At 36.7% G+C, this 16,774-nt stretch overlaps 1 protein-coding gene across 2 annotated transcripts; it reads right to left on the bottom strand.

The window, feature by feature from the left end:
• Nucleotides 1-291: 291 nt before the first annotated feature.
• LOC5570324 (IST1 homolog) lies at nt 292-8,502 on the bottom strand. 2 transcript variants are annotated; one of them, XM_021843821.1, is made up of 3 exons: nt 7,554-8,502; nt 1,498-1,701; nt 292-632 (listed from the first exon to the last, which is right to left on the bottom strand). In XM_021843821.1, exons 1-3 carry the CDS (start codon nt 8,322-8,324, stop codon nt 471-473), a joined length of 1,137 nt encoding a protein of 378 aa, XP_021699513.1. In that variant the 5' UTR covers nt 8,325-8,502; the 3' UTR covers nt 292-470. The 2 variants fall into 2 exon arrangements, with proteins under 2 accessions (XP_021699513.1, XP_001653151.2); XM_001653101.2 differs by having other exon boundaries at nt 292-668; nt 7,554-8,500.
• Between the last annotated feature and the right edge of the window lie 8,272 nt (nt 8,503-16,774).

The following is a 16,774-nucleotide window of genomic DNA, read 5'->3' as shown; positions in this document are numbered from 1 at the left end:
TCTTATGTATACTACAAACGCGCGCAGAGCAAGTGCGATTTATTAAGTGTTGAAACTATTTGCCTATCATACCTACGCTACGCAAAATTTTACCAAATACTGATCTCTGGCGAGAAAAAGTCCGATGTCTTCTATTTCAGACATAGCGTGTAGTAGTTAAAAGCATATGGTATGGTATGGAATGATCCGCATTGTTTTAAGTCCGTTATCGATGAGATCTTTAGTAAGTTCTAGATGAGCGATCCACAGAGAAGATAAATTGTTCGGATGAAAAAAAAAACACATTTATCATTACTTTTTAATAGCTATGCTGTATATTCAGCCGAAAATATGTATAACCATTTTTATGCCTAACAAATAAACATATATTTATAGCGTGACCGATATCGCAGAAAGTATATATGTAGTGAATTACCACACAAAAAAAAGATAAATAATGAATTATTGTTACGAATCTCACCTGAAGGAGACTACTTCCTTTTCTTAAGCTCCTCAAATCGTCTGGATAGCTCGTCGAAGTCGATTTCGTCGTTGTCGTCTTGTTGACCACCGGCGGGACTGTTATCATTGGGAACGTCTGGCAAATCGGCCGGCACATTGGGCAGCACTGGGAAATTCATTTCAGGCGAAATCTTCGAGCGTGGCTGCGGTTTTGGTTTTGAAGAGTTCTGCAATGAAAGGCCCCAAATCAAGTGTTAATAAATAGTTTGTTGACACGAATATGGGGAAAGCTCACATTTTGAGTACATCTCAGATATTTCCGTTATAATTGTACTTACAACGATCCGAAAATTAAGACATTTGAGTAAAGGAAATTCATTAACTCAGGAAGATAGAAAGAAGTTGAATAGGATAGAGGAATTTGATTCTGTAACATTGTCCAGATAACTATTAAACGTTCGTCACAATTTCTCTCCCCAGATTACATAATTCCCCAAAAAAAACTATAAACATCCAAGTTTTTAAAAATCTTGTTCAAAATATTTATTTGAAGCTCCACAAAATTTGTTGTCGAATTATTTCAACAAACACAACTAATTAAATGGGCAAGAATAAAATTGTCTTTGTTTACATGTTACTTCTGCTATTGTTCATTGGGACTCCTTAGCAAATGTTAAAGTTAATAGAAATCGTAAATATAAATGTTAGTTTTTCAATTTATTGTTCAACTCCAAGGGCAAGTGAAAAGTAGAAATACATTTTCCAAAAACTTTTCCTGTATTTTTTTTTTTCAATTTTATATAAAAATAAATTTTAGCATTTATATTTGGTGGGAGTCAAGTTAAACAATATACACGACCTCATTTATTTCAATTTAAAGTCTTTAGAATTTGAAGAACCTCAACTATACGATTTCTATTACCCACTTGCCCCACGGTACCTTATATCGAATTATCCGTCGTAATATATTGCTATCTAAGGAAGGTTTTCTGGGAAAAGTTATAGAATCGATTGATTTAAAAAATTACACACACTACACGGACAGATTAACCATACCTGCATATTATCATCGGGACTCAGCGATGCATACGATGGCGGTGGACCGATATCACCGCCCAGCAAATTCTTTTCCTGATGGATGAAATTGGAGTTGATGTTCAAATCTTTCTCTTCGTCGGCCGCGGGGCCGATAGGATTCGGTGGAATATTATAGTTGAATGGCGGGGCCGAAGCAGTACCGAAAGGTTGCCCGATGGGACCCTGTTGAAACGGATAGAAGGAAATTAAGATATACCGATTGTTTTCTTTGAGATACAGGGTTTGGACTGAACGGTTGAGGTAGATAAAATTTTGTCAAAATTCAAAAATGCGTAACTTTCCTGAAAATCGATTAAATTCGATTCCCGGAAAAATAACCATTTCCGCAAAAATAAAAGAAAAATTTTCAATTTGCTTTTTCTTTTAATTATGTCAATATGCATATCGAACTCCTGATCAGATTTTTAAATAATAAATCTTCGAGCTGTTTAGTATTCCTATAAGTAGATGAAAACCCGAATTTAGTACTATACCATTTAATACCAATAGAGTTTAGAGTTTGTATCCTCTGACAGATACGCGCATTTCGACCTCAACTGAAGACGGCCTTCAGTGTCGTGTAGTAGACCCGACTTAGTCTAATACACAACACTGAAGACGGCCTTACAATTGAGGTCGAAATACGCGTATATGTCAAAGGATAAAAACTATAGTGGAATTAAATGATATAGTACTAAATTCAGATTTTTAGGCCGATATTTAACAGTATAAGCAATTTATCCAAGTGTCGCTAGCTATACCACAGACAAACAGATGTAACATTGACAAAATTATCATCGACCACTCATTTGACGATCATTTCAAATTCGCTCTGTTACAAATCTTACAACCGGAGGCGCACGTATTGTTTTTCTTTGCATTTGACATTTCAAACTACCGCCATCTGCAGGTCTTGTTGCATGAAACAGTATTTCGTGCAACATGCTCACCAGATGATGATGGTGTAAACTGGGCGCTGGATTTTGAAGAAATTTGTTTTAAGTCTTACGTCTGTTTGTCTGTGGATATACTGTGGCAGGCCCCGAGTAACCCGGGGATATGACCAATACGGAACATGAACAGGGACCAATTCAATATGGATATCAAACTTCATGATGATGATGATGATGGTCCCGCTACAAAGGTTTGAGCAAGACGATATATCCTTAAAATAATTAATTATTATCAATGTTAACCAGATTTACAAACAATAAATAGTCTGATTATTTTAACAGATATAAACAACAGTTCATATTTCCATACTATACAGCAAAAAATGGTAAAAATCTGTTGGTTTCAACCATACTTTTTCATAAGTTTTAAGTGATCAAGAAAGCTCAACAAAATCCAAAACATTGACAGAATTGATAGCCCCACCAATGACGTCAAAACTATCGGAAAAGTGTACATGGCAACATCCATCAGCCTAAATTCTCAATTCAAATGATAAGTAATCAAACAGTCGTTTATACGTGTGTACCGCGCGTGGGACTCAAACCTCTGTAGACTACACACAAAAAGAAATAAGTTATAACTACGTCAATATATTAAAAAATCCATCATCACCATCGAGGCGAACATCATAGTTTATTAGTGCCGAAATTATTATTAAACATATTTTACAATACAGTCAATACAAAATATCCGTTAGTCAAAACTTCGTCAAGATACAATATTAGTCAAGTATAAAAAAGTTAACATGTAGCTATTCAGAAGGCAGCTTTGACGTGTGAAATACATATTCTCTTAAACTGTGGTACAAACTTAAACAGCCTTTACTTCCGCTTCTTTGATCCCTATTGAGAAGTAGTGAAGGCTTTTGTGTAAATTTCTAAACTTTCTAAAGTTCTAAAGTTTCCAAGATGAAGATACGCTTCGTACGATGTCTATGTTATCGCTTGTTATTTGATGTCCATCCTGGAAAAACATGTTCGGTCACCTTTGATTTAAAGTCATACGCTAAAAGAGTTCGTTTTGTTTGTCATATATAGATTTTATTACAATGGGGACATGACATTTTATATACTCTTGCTCTATTCAGTTTATTAACTTTATCCTTTGTTGATCCTAATCTATTATTATTATTATTATTATCTTTATTAAAGAGACTTTCAGCTCCTAATCTAGATTTTAGCTGACAACTCCTACTGCTGAAAACCAAATTAACCATACCATATTTTCAAAATTTCTTAGCAAAAGGCTTTGTAATCTTTTTATCAAAATTCACCGCTACTCTTTTTGAATCCTCTTTTCCGGCAGTAAGTGTTGTCATATTTTTCATATTTCAATATGTTGTCTATATTTTTCCCTTGCTCTCCTACCTATTACTGCTTGTATTGTACTATTCATATATCCGTTAAGCCTAGCCGTCTCAAAGATATAATCCAGTTCTTTCGATTTTTCCGTCTCACTTAAAGAAAGGGTTTGCATTCTATGTATCATATGATGAATAGCCGCCATTTTATGTTGATAAGTGTGGTTGGAAGTGTGATAAATGTGTTCAATAGTAACTGACACTGGAGAAGGCTACAAGATAAACAAATTAGTGCGGAATTAGAAGGTATAAGGTATGTACTCCAATCTACTTTTTTTGTTTTTATATTAATATTTTGCTCAGAGGATTCGAATACATTAAAAAGAGTACTATAGTGTGAAATCCTCCCCTTGGTTATGCGACCTTGCCACGATGGGAGGGCATAATCCATTAGCCCATATGATGGAAACCAAAGGCGTAACCTGTAGTAGTGGTATCACATTTTGGCATTTTTTGCTTAAAGCCGCGTCATAATTTATATGGCATGGACGCAATAATATCTCGGATGTGATCCAACGGACATTCTGCGTCATTGATAGAATTGATGCCCATTTCAAATAATTAATCTATTCGAAGTGGACATTAATAAAAGGCAAACTGCTTTTGCTAACCTGAATGATCCGTAGCCACTCTTACTATAAGCTAGCTAGACACATCGTTATCATATTCGACGTAAGGAATATTACTCTGAGAAAAATTACTAGTAGATTCATTGAGTAGAAATAAGTGGCGACAATCTTATTTTAATATGGTTTTTACATTGCCATAATAAGAAATACCTCTTTTGTAGCAACGGTATAAATAATCTGATTTCAGCTTCATTTTCGCAAAATTTACAAGTAGAAAGTAGGCGTTGTGAAGCATTGCATTTGCCACCGAAAAGTGAATCTTGTAGGAGACTGTAAAAATAGCCTAAGGTAACTTTACTCTTAAATATTCACTATAAAATTACTATGGAAAGTAAGACGTTGAGATTGATCATTAGGGTACTCTTGCTAGTTTCGAGAAATTGTTGAACAGACAAGGAAAATGATTTTTTTCTAAGTAAAGACCTAAAATTAACTAGAACTACTACTAAACAGCCTAATTTTGTTAAGACTTGACGACACTTGACATTTAAGACTCTAATCTCACGTAAAAGACAGGAGTAATCAGAATAGCACTTTAGTAATGACACTACTACACTACTATTTTAAACAAATGCTGATGGAGCTGCTGATTTTCACAATGCTTCCTTTTCTCAGAAGCAAGGGAATATGGGTATTTTTCAAAAACTATCACGTCACAATAATAACAAAAAAACAGTGTTCATGTGGGCACCATAGCCTAGTCCGTCTGAGTATTGGTCCTGGTAGAGTGAAAGAGGGGAAACTTGGCAAAAGCCAGACCGATGGTTCAGCCTTGACAAGTTAAGCTGTCAGGTAGCTCCAACTGAATACCATACAAAAAAAAAGATTCTGCTCAGAGGATTCGAATACATTAAAAAGAGTACTATAGTGTAAAAAATCTTGTAAAAGAGTTACGATTTTTTTAACAGAATGTACACACAATTGTATGAAAAAACTCGTTTAAATTAATTTCTGTTCATAATTTTTTACTAAGACTCAGAACTTCTGATGAAACTTGTGTAAGTAACCCTTCATGAACAAGTATCTCCGAAAAAGCTCACAGACTCTTTAGGAAGTTGGAGAAGAATTCAATACAGTACCAGATTAACGGCCTAACTGACAAATGTAAGCAAACTGAGTTTTATTCACCTAACAGTTTATTTGATAAATTACAATCATATAATGCACATATGTTCCTTAGAAATAACGTTTTTCACGAAATAAGTAAGAAAAACATAAAGGCGCATTTTACATTCTCTTTCGATTCAAATTCTAGCAGGTTTCTTAGAAAAACCATAAACCCGAATTTATTCAAAAACGCTGAAATAAGTATATGTGTATTTTCTCAAAATAAATTCTGTAGGAATCTTTGGAAGATCTGCTAAAGTAACAACTGGAGAATTTGGTTGAAGGATTAGTGCAACAAATATCCTAGTACAGTCTTTGGAAAAAAAGTCGAGGCTATCGCTGAGGAAATTACTGGATTTAGTAGCGTTTTTTCTTGGAGCAAATGCTGGAGAAATTCCTCTAAGCATCCTTGGAAAAATCGTTGGAAGAATTGGTAGAGGAACCTCTAGAAGAAAGTCTGGAGAGATCACTGTAGGTGTTCCAAGAAGTATTCCAGATGAAATTTCTGGACAAAACACTAGAAGATTTCCTGAAGTTTTTCCCCTGACCTTGACTTCCCCTAGGATTCTTGAAGAACTTGTTGAATAGTCGTGTTATAGTTTTTGAAATTTTCTCTGGAACCTGAAGAATCTTGCATTAGGATTTACTGCAATCAGAATAAGGGAAAAAATACTTTAGATCCTCTCCTTTGACTTTTTAGAGACTTGCATTTAAATAGAGACCAAGTCTTTAAAAAGAGACATGCAACCAGCTTTTCTTATTGTTGTTCTTGGAATTACGTCCTCACACTGGGACAGAGCCTGCTTCGCAGCTTAAGGCTGGTTTGCTACTGACAAGAAAAGGAATCGCCTATCTCGATGCGTGAAAATTTTCTTTGCAGAAATGGTCCAGAAAATCACATTTTTCTGATCGCAGTACGCAGTTGAGAAAAAATGTTATTTCAAAGGGGGCTCGCTGTAGGAAATTTCTTGACCCATTCAGTCAAGGAATTTCTTTACTTTTCTTAAGCGAAACAGCATACTTAGCTTTAGTGTTCAAAGAGCACTTTCACAGTCATTAATTGAGAGCTTTCTTTGCCAAAGTTGCCTTTTTCGCATTCGTATATCGTGTGGCAGATAAGATGATACTCTATGTCCAGGGAAGTCAAGGAAATTTCCATTACGAAAAGATCTTGGACCGACCGGGAATCGAACCCAGACTCCTTCAGCATGATTTTGCATTGTACTCTAACTCTTACAACTCGGCTAAGTATGGCAACCAGCTCTGAAAAGTAAAAATTCTCACCAGTTAAAACATACAAACGACGAAAAAGTCGAGCTTTTGAAATACCCTACGAAAATCCTTTAGAACTCCGTTGGACAATAGTAATCATGTCCAGTTCTTTTATTTGATGAAACTATACAAAATTTACCGCTAAATACTTCTGGACGCATCGAATTTCATCATTTTACAAGGAAGTTATGTATATTTGAATTTTGACAAAATATTACCTATCTTAACTTTTTGTCTAAAGCTAAGTATGCTGTTTCGCTCAAGAAAAGTAAAGAAATTCCTTGACTGAATGGGCCTTTAAGGCCGGTTTGCTACTGACAAGAAAAGGAATCGCCTATCTCGATGCGTGGAAAATTTCTCCCAAGAAATGGTCATGAAAATCACTTTTTTCTGATCGCAGTACGCAGTTGAGAAGAAATGTCACTTCAAAGGGGGCTCTCTGTAGGAAATTTCTTGACCCTTTCAGTCAAGGAATTTCTTTACTTTTCTTGAGCGAAACAGCATACTAAGCTTAAGGCAGCATCCATTAATTACGTAACGCTGAAAATGGAAATTTTTGACCCCCTACCCCCCTTTGTAACGCCTTTTGTATGAAAAATTTAAATTTTTTGTGCGATTTGTAACGCTTGAGCCTAATCCCCCCTCCGCCTAGAGCGTTACGTAATTTGTGGATGCCGCCTAATGTCTGTAGATCATTTTCTATCTGCACCTACCGGATACTGGAAAGGCATCGCTGGTGGAACAGTTGGAAGATGTGGCAAAGGTGGCGGCTGAGGATATCCAATGAAACCCATCGGAGCTGGGGCTCCACCTCCACCTCCACCAGATGACGAGCCTCCCCCAGCGCCTCCAGAAATTCCTCCATCCAAGTTATTTCTGTCCGACAGATCGATCAAAATGCTATTTTCCGGATGTGGTTTATCGTCTTTCATGACTAACGGATCCGGTTCATAATCTACGTTGAAAATTTTAGCTATTTCGATCAGATACTTCTCAACCAACAATTTCGGAGGCGCTTGAATGGCCAATTTATGCATCAGTTTGTCCGACACCTTGTGGGGAGGAATTGCTGCTCGAGCCGATTCGGCAAACTGTTTCCCATATTTGATTGTGAATATGTCGGCACAAAGCTTAAGTTCCTGGACATCGGCCTGCAGTCTCGGTGCCACCCAAACTATACTACTGACCGCTTCCTCAATCCCTTCGTCCAGTTCCTTCATCTGAGTCACCAATCCGAATCGAGCCAGCACCAAATCGCAGTACATTTCCACTATTTCCATTGCCTCGACCAGGAAGTCCTCTCGGATGATGTGCTCGACACGTATTTTGGCCCTTTCCGGTTTCCCTGCGATTAAATAGTCTGCGATTTCCTTCCGAGCTTTCTGAGCTAGTTCCGTCTTCTTTTTCTCCAGCAGCTTCAAACGGTTGACGGCCAAGCGAAGATTGGTCTTCAGCTTGGTATAGTTGGGACCACTGGAAAACATTTTAACGATTTTCTCTGTTTTCAAACACTTTTCTACAATAACTTTATGCAAAAATTATAATTTTCGAATACTAGCTGCAGATGAGTCACTGGTCAGAGTGAAAAAAGTTTTTCTACGATCAAAACACACCAGCAAAACAAACTGTTTGCGCGAGTTGGGCCAATTTTTGACAGATTGCGTTCGTTAAATTCGAGTAGTTGAACTTCGAGCTAAATTTGAGCCAAAAAGAGCGAATAGGCCTTTTCATGTGACAGATCCGTCTATGCATTTATTTACATCGGTGGAGGACCGGTGCTAACACGGGCCTGTCATTCTCATAGAAGAACTGTCAAAGTGCTTCCCGATCAGCTGATTTGAGACGTCATGTGAATAGGCCTATGCGTTACACAAGGCATTACCATTATAGGCCTTTTCATGTGACAGATCCGTCTATGCATTTATTTACATCGGTGGAGGACCGGTGCTAACACGGGCCTGTCATTCTCATAGAAGAACTGTCAAAGTGCTTCCCGATCAGCTGATTTGAGACGTCATGTGAATAGGCCTATAGACACGGAGATACGATCAGAGCTGCCAGATGATTTGATAGAAAATCTGTATCCACCCGGTTAGAAAATCTGTGTCCCATACAAAAAAACCTGTGTTCATACAAAAATTGTTGAAAGAAAATCTGTGTTCCATACAAATTGAACCTGTGTCAGAATAATAAAATCTGTGTAATACAGATAAATCTGTATATGTGGCAGCCCTGGATACGATTCTACCCAATTCATGCATGAGCCTCTGTACACTGAAATGAATTTTATTGTAGAAACTACTGAATCCATGGTAAAATTAAGAACTGCACCAACGATTTTTAACCGACTACATTAATCTGTTAACTCTACCAAAACATAGTCAACATCACTACACAAGAAAATTTCTTCGGTTGATTTAACCAGAGTTGTAGTATTTTTGACTAGAAACATTCTTGATTTGAGAAGTTTAGCATCATACTTTTGACCACACTGTGTTGTACGGTGGGTGTCACGGATTGAAATACAATGCTTTGTAGTGGATGCTACTATGGACATAGTCAAATTTACTGCACTGCTCAGTGATTTTCACCAGATTATAGTGAACTTAACAGATTTTTGTAGTCGGTTGAAAATCGTTGGTGCAGTTCTTAATTCTACCATGGATTCGGTAGATTATACAACAAAATTTGTTTGCGTGTACACTCTGAAAAAAATCTAAACTAGATAGTTTAAATCGCTCACTAAAATGCTATTCGCCTGGTTGACCCCAAGCCTGGTGTAACTGGGGACAATACTGGCTTAGTATAGGTTTTGCTTATAATGAATGGAGTATAACTTTCGTATATTAACATATAAACTAATCATTTTCTATTCTAAAATTACTTCATTTAACGTTTTTGATTAAAATCGATCATAAAAATTAAAACAGTGCTTTAACTCCACCAAATTGAAAATGTGACTGATTCTAATGACATTTTTTTTTTTTCTGTTCGGAACATAAACCACTGCGACCAATATTTGATCTATTGTAGTATATCCCGTGTCCTTTGTGTAGTGCATGTCGTGTTACTTTGTCACTATCGAGAAGTGATAAAGTATTCGTTTTTTTTACAGTTGTCATTCCTAACTTGATCACAGGAAAGGATTCTAATTGAAAGGTTCCGCTTTTTAAACCCTTGAAGGGTGTGGTGGGTACACTCTCCGCAGGCGCGCCCCTTTATCAGTCAAAATCGGATCCCTTGATAAAGTCGGGAAGTGACACCGATATTGTCCATGCATCAGAATCCTAGTCCTTACTTCTTCAAACTAGAGAACAATAAATAAAAGATTAGAAAACAACTTGTTGATTTCAACTCATTTTTATCCTTGTCTCAAGGTCATTCTCAGCTACTGGAAAACCGAGACTTGTCACTTTTAACAAGGGTTAAAATGTAACAAGGACTAATAGTGTTCCTTTGATTACTATAGCATCCTGTTCTCTTCGTTTGAAGCAGTCAGGACTAGGGTTCATTGGTAGATCTTTACCCCATAACGCACCACGAAAAGGTGATCTACCCGCGTTATGGGTGGATTCTAATGACATAATCAAACCGGTAAGTTTTTTAAAATTCATGGTAAGCCTTTTCAAATCAGTTCCAATTTCAATTTGTTGGAGTTATTGGCAAAAATTCAATTCAAAAGATCTTTATTGATAACTTCAATTCAATAGTTGTTCATTGATAACTTCTTTCAAATATTTCTTCCAATTTCTCATATTATGGAAGTGCATTGGCAGCCTTGGACAAATGAGCACAGAGGTCGTTAACTCGTGTTACTCGGCTGCGTTTGATGATTTTATATACAAAAACATTGAAAAAGTCAATTGTCTTCTTAGCTTTGCTAGGAATATTGATATTCAGCACTTTATACGCCTTCAGAAGCAAATCCAACGCTAAGAAAAAGTCTTCCCCACAATCAATAGGGTCCTAAAGCCCTATCCCAATTTAATGCCAAACGCTTAAGTTTAGGTCAAAAACATATGTCTACTCAATTTTCAAATGTTTTTCGATGGTTTAAGTCCAAAAACATTTTTTAATTTTTTTTTTAATTTTGTCACACCCTTTGGTTTAAACTCAAATTTTGGGTGTATTTTGTTTTCCGTGTCCCTTCCGAAATGTCAGAAAGGAACAACCCCGGTGTTAAAAAGTTGAACCCCTGTGGTAATTTTGTCGTCTAAGCAAACGTCAAACATGATCTCAAGTGTCAAGGTTCATTTATGGATCCAATTTTTAAATTAAAGTTTAAATATGATATATACGTTATTTGAGCGGGAAAAAATGCTAAAGTAGTTGCAGTAACATGCTCTTTCGTGTTATTAAATGAAAACAAGATTTCATTTAACATTTTAGGACCCTATTGCTCCTTTCTCCATGACCACGAAATATGTACCTTCAGCGAAAGGTAGCGCATCGCAATAAACGAAGGGAACTTCTGACACTTCCATTTCCTCGTTTGGTGATTCTTGCCTCCATTTAACGAACACTGAAGCATAATCCTCCAAAGGCGGTAAGTTTGAAGGATCTGATTTTCGGACGTTGCCCTGGTTTGTCAGTTCCGCCATTATTTTCAGGAGCGCCTGTAAACCGACTGAAATGACACAAATAAATAACTCTTTAATGTTTTAAGGTTAGGATTAAGATTATCGGTAAGTTAAAAAAAACCTAGGATATGTTTATCTTTAACTGTGTACATACTTTCTCATTATTCAAAAACACTTGCATTTATTACCTTATATTTTCACAATTTACTCACACAAGTGTGTTTTGACAACAGGCTGTTAATCATCAATCAAGGGTAAAGTACCATAAAGGAAAATATACGTATCCAGCTTTTTACGAGCGTTAATGGCCGCCACAATCAGGCTCGCTTTCTGGTAGGGATCAAACGATCTGACATTTGGGTTGGGTCGTTTGACAGCTAATCGATAAGTTTTTGATCGATCTTATCGATTTGCTATCAAACGACCCAAGCCAAATGTCAGATCGCCTAGTCCCTACCAGAAAGCGAGTTTCTTTGTGGCGGCCATTAGCGCTCGTAAAAAGCTGGATACGTATTGTATTTTTTGGTAAAATCCAGAATGCGATCGCAGCTCAGTTTGGAGCTGCGAACTTATTTACATAGTGAGAGAAAATTGCACAGAACAAAGTATAAAAACTCTCTTGATTTCTTACTCAACTGGCAGCAAAATAAATGAGAATTCACATTGCTTATTAATATTCATTGCCAAATTAGAGTAATGCATATTAGAATTGATGAAAATAAAACTGTTTTCAATCAAATTTCGACATGCGAAATATAAATTTCACAAGCTGTAGAACATTTCATTGAAGTTCGTCAATAGACCATTTCCGTAAAAAAAAATTATTGGCTCAGAAGCTTTCTATTAATTTACTGAACAAACTTTTCTAAGGAACCCATATGTTCTGAAGCCTCTAACTATTGAAAAACAATGAAAAACTGGCGGCACGCTACTTGACCCTACGGTCCCCTACGATTTATTTTTTTCATGATTTTCGTCAGACCCCTTTTTCCCCTATGGTTTCACGATGACTTTGAGGTGAATTTTTGATCAGCTGATCAGCTAAATTGACAGATGAGTGGTCATGTTGATGTTTATGTTTACGTTCGGACCTAATCACCTCCGGAAGTTCCATAGTCTAGTTTCTTGAAATGATGAGCCTCCAGCGGAGAAACCCGGAGACTCCGGAAGGAGTAGATGGATACAGTACCGGAACAGAATGAAGCCGGTGAGCCGCCGGTAGAGGAGTTTGAAACAGTGGCTGAAATATGAAGCTGCTCCCGATACAGCTGCAAAACTCAATCAACAAACTGTTCAAATATTCTGAATGAGTGCTGAATACCAAGGCAGTAATATGATTGACAATGGTAGTGATCAACATTCCACGAACCCGCGAAAATCAACCAACTGCCCAACTTGAAAAGCAGCCACCAAGAGCAGCTAACTTGGAAGCCCACGAAGAGCCCCACAATCGGAAGTTTCACCACGCTTAAGAGATTCCGGCCATCAATACATACTACGGCTGTGATGGCACTTGCCAAAAGAGTGGTAAGTTTATTTGCAATGGAAACTTAAAATTATACTCCTACCACTCACTGTATTTATACTAAATACAGTATTTATACTAATTTATATTTATACTACTTCTGTTCTTATTTTTCAGCCTTCAACTCGTGCTCCTCCTGCCAAATTCTGCTTAGAGAACCGGCAACGAAGCTAAATCGTTTTCGCCCTTTCATTGCCTAGCAGACTCGAAACCCACTGATCCCGAAATCATCGGAAATACATCACGAGACACTTTTCGATGCTGGACAAGTTGAGGATTAGTAGAAACCATTCAATGTCATACTGAAACCGAAATCCCTAGATGAATCATTCCGTTCGTCGAGCAAGATCACAACGGACGGAGCGTACCGCATCATTAAGAAAAGGCGAAACAAACTTTAACAGGATCCTTGGTAAATAATGTTCGAACATGAACCTGTAGTGAAGACTAAATGACTTAAGCATTCTACATAAAGAACGTAGGAGCGTGTAAGGTTAAGAAGACAGGATCCTTCATCAATTTTTGAATGTATCTGTTCTAAAGTAATGCATAAAACCTGTTGTTAAAATTATTTATGTTATTAGTGCCATCGTTTGCAGTACACCACGAAGAGTTTGAACTCTATCCGAAAATTGAAGAAATGCGAGAATCTCATACTCCACCAGAAATTTTCAAGTGATTAAAACGGGAACCTTCAAGGTGTTCTGGGGATGATTCTATGGGATCCAAACTGGCAGAGTAGTTTCAATGAAAGTTCTTTAAAGAGCCCGAGAGAGTTTCTAAATAAAATCTACTACTTTCGATTTTTTACGAGATTAATTATAGTACCGTGAAACTAGGAGAGTGAAATATTAGACTTCAAAACTTAATTCACGTAGTTCAATTGAGATGATAATTATTTTAACCATTTAGTTCAAAGAATGGTAATATATGATCTGAAACAGTTGACAAAGCTTATAAACTATCTTAATTAATTGATTTTTAAGGTAATGTTTGGTGATGTAATCCCCAAAATATATTTTTTACTATTTAATATTTGAAATTTAACAAAATCAAGTGATAACTTTACAGATATGTAGCACTTTTTAAAATAGTGTTTATAATTCAAGAGAAATCAGAATCAGATCTCATAAAATTTTAGTAAATTCTCCCTAACTCGATATTTTGTATCTCGATACAAAAATTAGTTTTCATGGCTGCTTCGATGGTCTCTTGGATCGCATTTTCACTGGTTATAACTGGAAACCTCCCTAACTCTATGGTCCCTTCAATATCAAATTATTGAGAATTGAATGTATTAGTTTCAGCACCATAGCACTATACTTTCAAAAAAACTTAGAAGTCGTAAAAGGTAAAACTGTGGTATCATCGATGAAAATTTTGGTGTTTGTTCTAACAAATGGAAAATTAGTAATCACATTCAAATAAAATACATTATTTAGAAGTTAGTATTTTAAAATGAGAATAATTTAAATTCAACAGAATTCAGGTGTACTGTTGAATTAAAACACACTGGTATCAATGTGTGACATAAAATTTCAATATAATTTACAACCATATAAAATTTTGGATAGTTAACAATATAGGTACGTTGAACAATTTTCAAAGAAATTAAAACTTTTTTGTATTTTTTTAAATGTATTAATATTTGAAGAAATTATGGTTTTTGAAACAAAATTGCATCTGTAAAAAAGCAAAACAAGAAGCATCGTTTAAAAGCAGTTATTTTACAAAAAAAAAGTTCAAGGTTATTTAGGAAAAAAGGTTGCTTGCATCCACAGGCGGTCGTGAAAAAGAAAATCAACCTAAGAGCTTGGGAAGGAGTTTCGAGAGGAATTCAAAATGTTGACGAGAATCCTTTGAAGATTTCATTTGTTTTTCTCAACTGATTCCAAGTGGAAATGCTTTATGAATTCGAGAGGAATTGTTTTGAAAGTACTAGGTATAGAAATATCTACAGAAATTTATTGATATTATTATAAATTCGGACGTTGAGTTATAGAATTAGAGTTTCAAAGTTATTTCAAAAATATACTGGAATATATACAATAATAATAAGCTCAGTATCCTGTAATTCTCGCATAACTTCTGATCTCGCCCTAAAAGCCATTGGTAACCATGTGTGTAGCTCGTTGTTTCTGAGCATTTGAATGAATTTTCATGTTATTTAATAACGCTATGGGGAAGAAAGGATCAACATCTACCAGCCCGTGATGTTGGTTTGGATGCTATTTCTTTCATTTGCTCAGAAACAACGAGCTACGCTCGTGGTTACCAATGGCTTTTAGGGCGTTATCTCAGAGTATGCGAGAATTGTAATTAGTTATGGAATGCTTGTCTGGAGTTTCAGGAGCCATCTCTCTAGACCACAGTTTTGATCTGTATTTCCGAGCGATTTGCATACTAGGAGTCTTCTTAACCGAATACCTCTTAACGGTCGCGGTCAGAACGAAAAAGGCATTCTGCAGTAAAACCTTTTCTACTTCAACAACGATCTGCTGCTTGGCCCCGTCCAGGAAGTTGAACTCGGTTGGCATGAATCCATCAAATAGTTGTACATCAGCGACTTCGGCTTTGGAGCACTTGAAGTAGAACTCGGACATGATGCGTCCGGACATGAAGGCTGTATTGGCGCACAAACAAGTCCGGTGGGGATATCGAGGACACCATGAATAAATAAATAAGATGATCGCAGATGGTTTGTTGGCTTTTAACTTCCGGACATAACATCTCGACCATGTTGAACATAAAATTCCTAAACCACATCTCTTTTCGGAAAGTAAAGCCAGATTAATGGGAATCTTTGGGGCGTCCGTTTTCAGGTTTAGTACCGGAAAGTGTTCACTATAGGTTTGGCCAAATAGATGAAGCGAGTATTTTATTTGATACAGATCGCTGGAACCGGAGAATGATCACTAGCTTCGTTCAGTGCTGCTGCCGGCTGCGTCTAAGATCTCAGTTCTGACGTTCACACTTGAAACTGCACAGAATGGCCTCATAAACACATGAGCTGCGACCAGCTTATTTTCCGACGTGATCTTATTTGGGATTGATGCCTCCAAAAATCCAGGCGACGGCTGGGAACAGATATTCACGCCACAGAAGCCACTTGTTGTGATGCGATATTTACATTTCTCGATTTGACGTTTCAAAATGTAAATAACAGCTGAGCATAGGGCTACCAGTTTAGAAATTATTTCACCACCCTTAGGGTTGCCATTTTCGTTCCGCATGTCTCAAAAAGTGGTAAAATAGTCAATTTTTAAAAATTCGTCAAAAATCCAAAAATGATTAGAATGAAAAAATACCGACAAATATGTAAGCTAGAAATGAAAGTCTATCTAGAAAAAATATAAAACAGGGGTGTTAGGTCCGACGGAAATGGTCTATAATGACTAAGTGTGTAAGAGGTCAGTTTAGCCGTTTATTTACATCTGTTAAAGCCGCCAGGAGTAATCACAGCCGCCGTCCCATAGTTTCGTCTTTGACATTTGCTTCGCATCCAGAAAACTTCGCATCTCATGAGCAGGCGCGAATACGGTTTGGTGCTGCGAAGCCAATACCATAAATAGGGTCCTAAAGCCATGTCCCAATTTTAGTGCCAAACGCTTAAGTTTAGGCCAAGAACACATATTCACTCAATTTTTTAATGTTTTCCGGTAGTTTTAAGTCCAAAAAACATTTTTCATGTTTATTTTAGATTTTGTCACACCCCTTGGCTTAAACTCAAATTTTGGTTGTACTTTGTTTTCCGTGTCCCTTCCGAAATGTCAGATAGGAACAACCCCAGTGTTAAAACTAAAAGCTCTGTGGTGTTTTGGTTAACTAA

The sequence above is a fragment of the Aedes aegypti genome, chromosome 2 (genome assembly GCF_002204515.2).
Source record: "Aedes aegypti strain LVP_AGWG chromosome 2, AaegL5.0 Primary Assembly, whole genome shotgun sequence".
NCBI lineage: Eukaryota > Metazoa > Arthropoda > Insecta > Diptera > Culicidae > Aedes > Aedes aegypti.
The sequence above is the reverse complement of the archived record's forward strand: the minus strand, read 5'-3'. Positions and strand labels throughout refer to the sequence as shown.

What these genes read in the sequence shown, in the direction of transcription:
- LOC5570324 (XM_001653101.2), bottom strand. Translation starts at nt 8,324, where the DNA reads ATGTTTTCCAGTGGTCCCAACTATACCAAGCTGAAGACCAATCTTCGC. An exon ending in CGATGCCTTTCCAGTATCCG is followed by an intron (nt 1,702 to 7,553) that starts GTAGGTGCAGAT and finishes CCGTTTCAACAG; the next exon opens with GGTCCCATCGGGCAACCTTT. An exon ending in GTCCCGATGATAATATGCAG is followed by an intron (nt 669 to 1,497) that starts GTATGGTTAATC and finishes CTTTCATTGCAG; the next exon opens with AACTCTTCAAAACCAAAACC.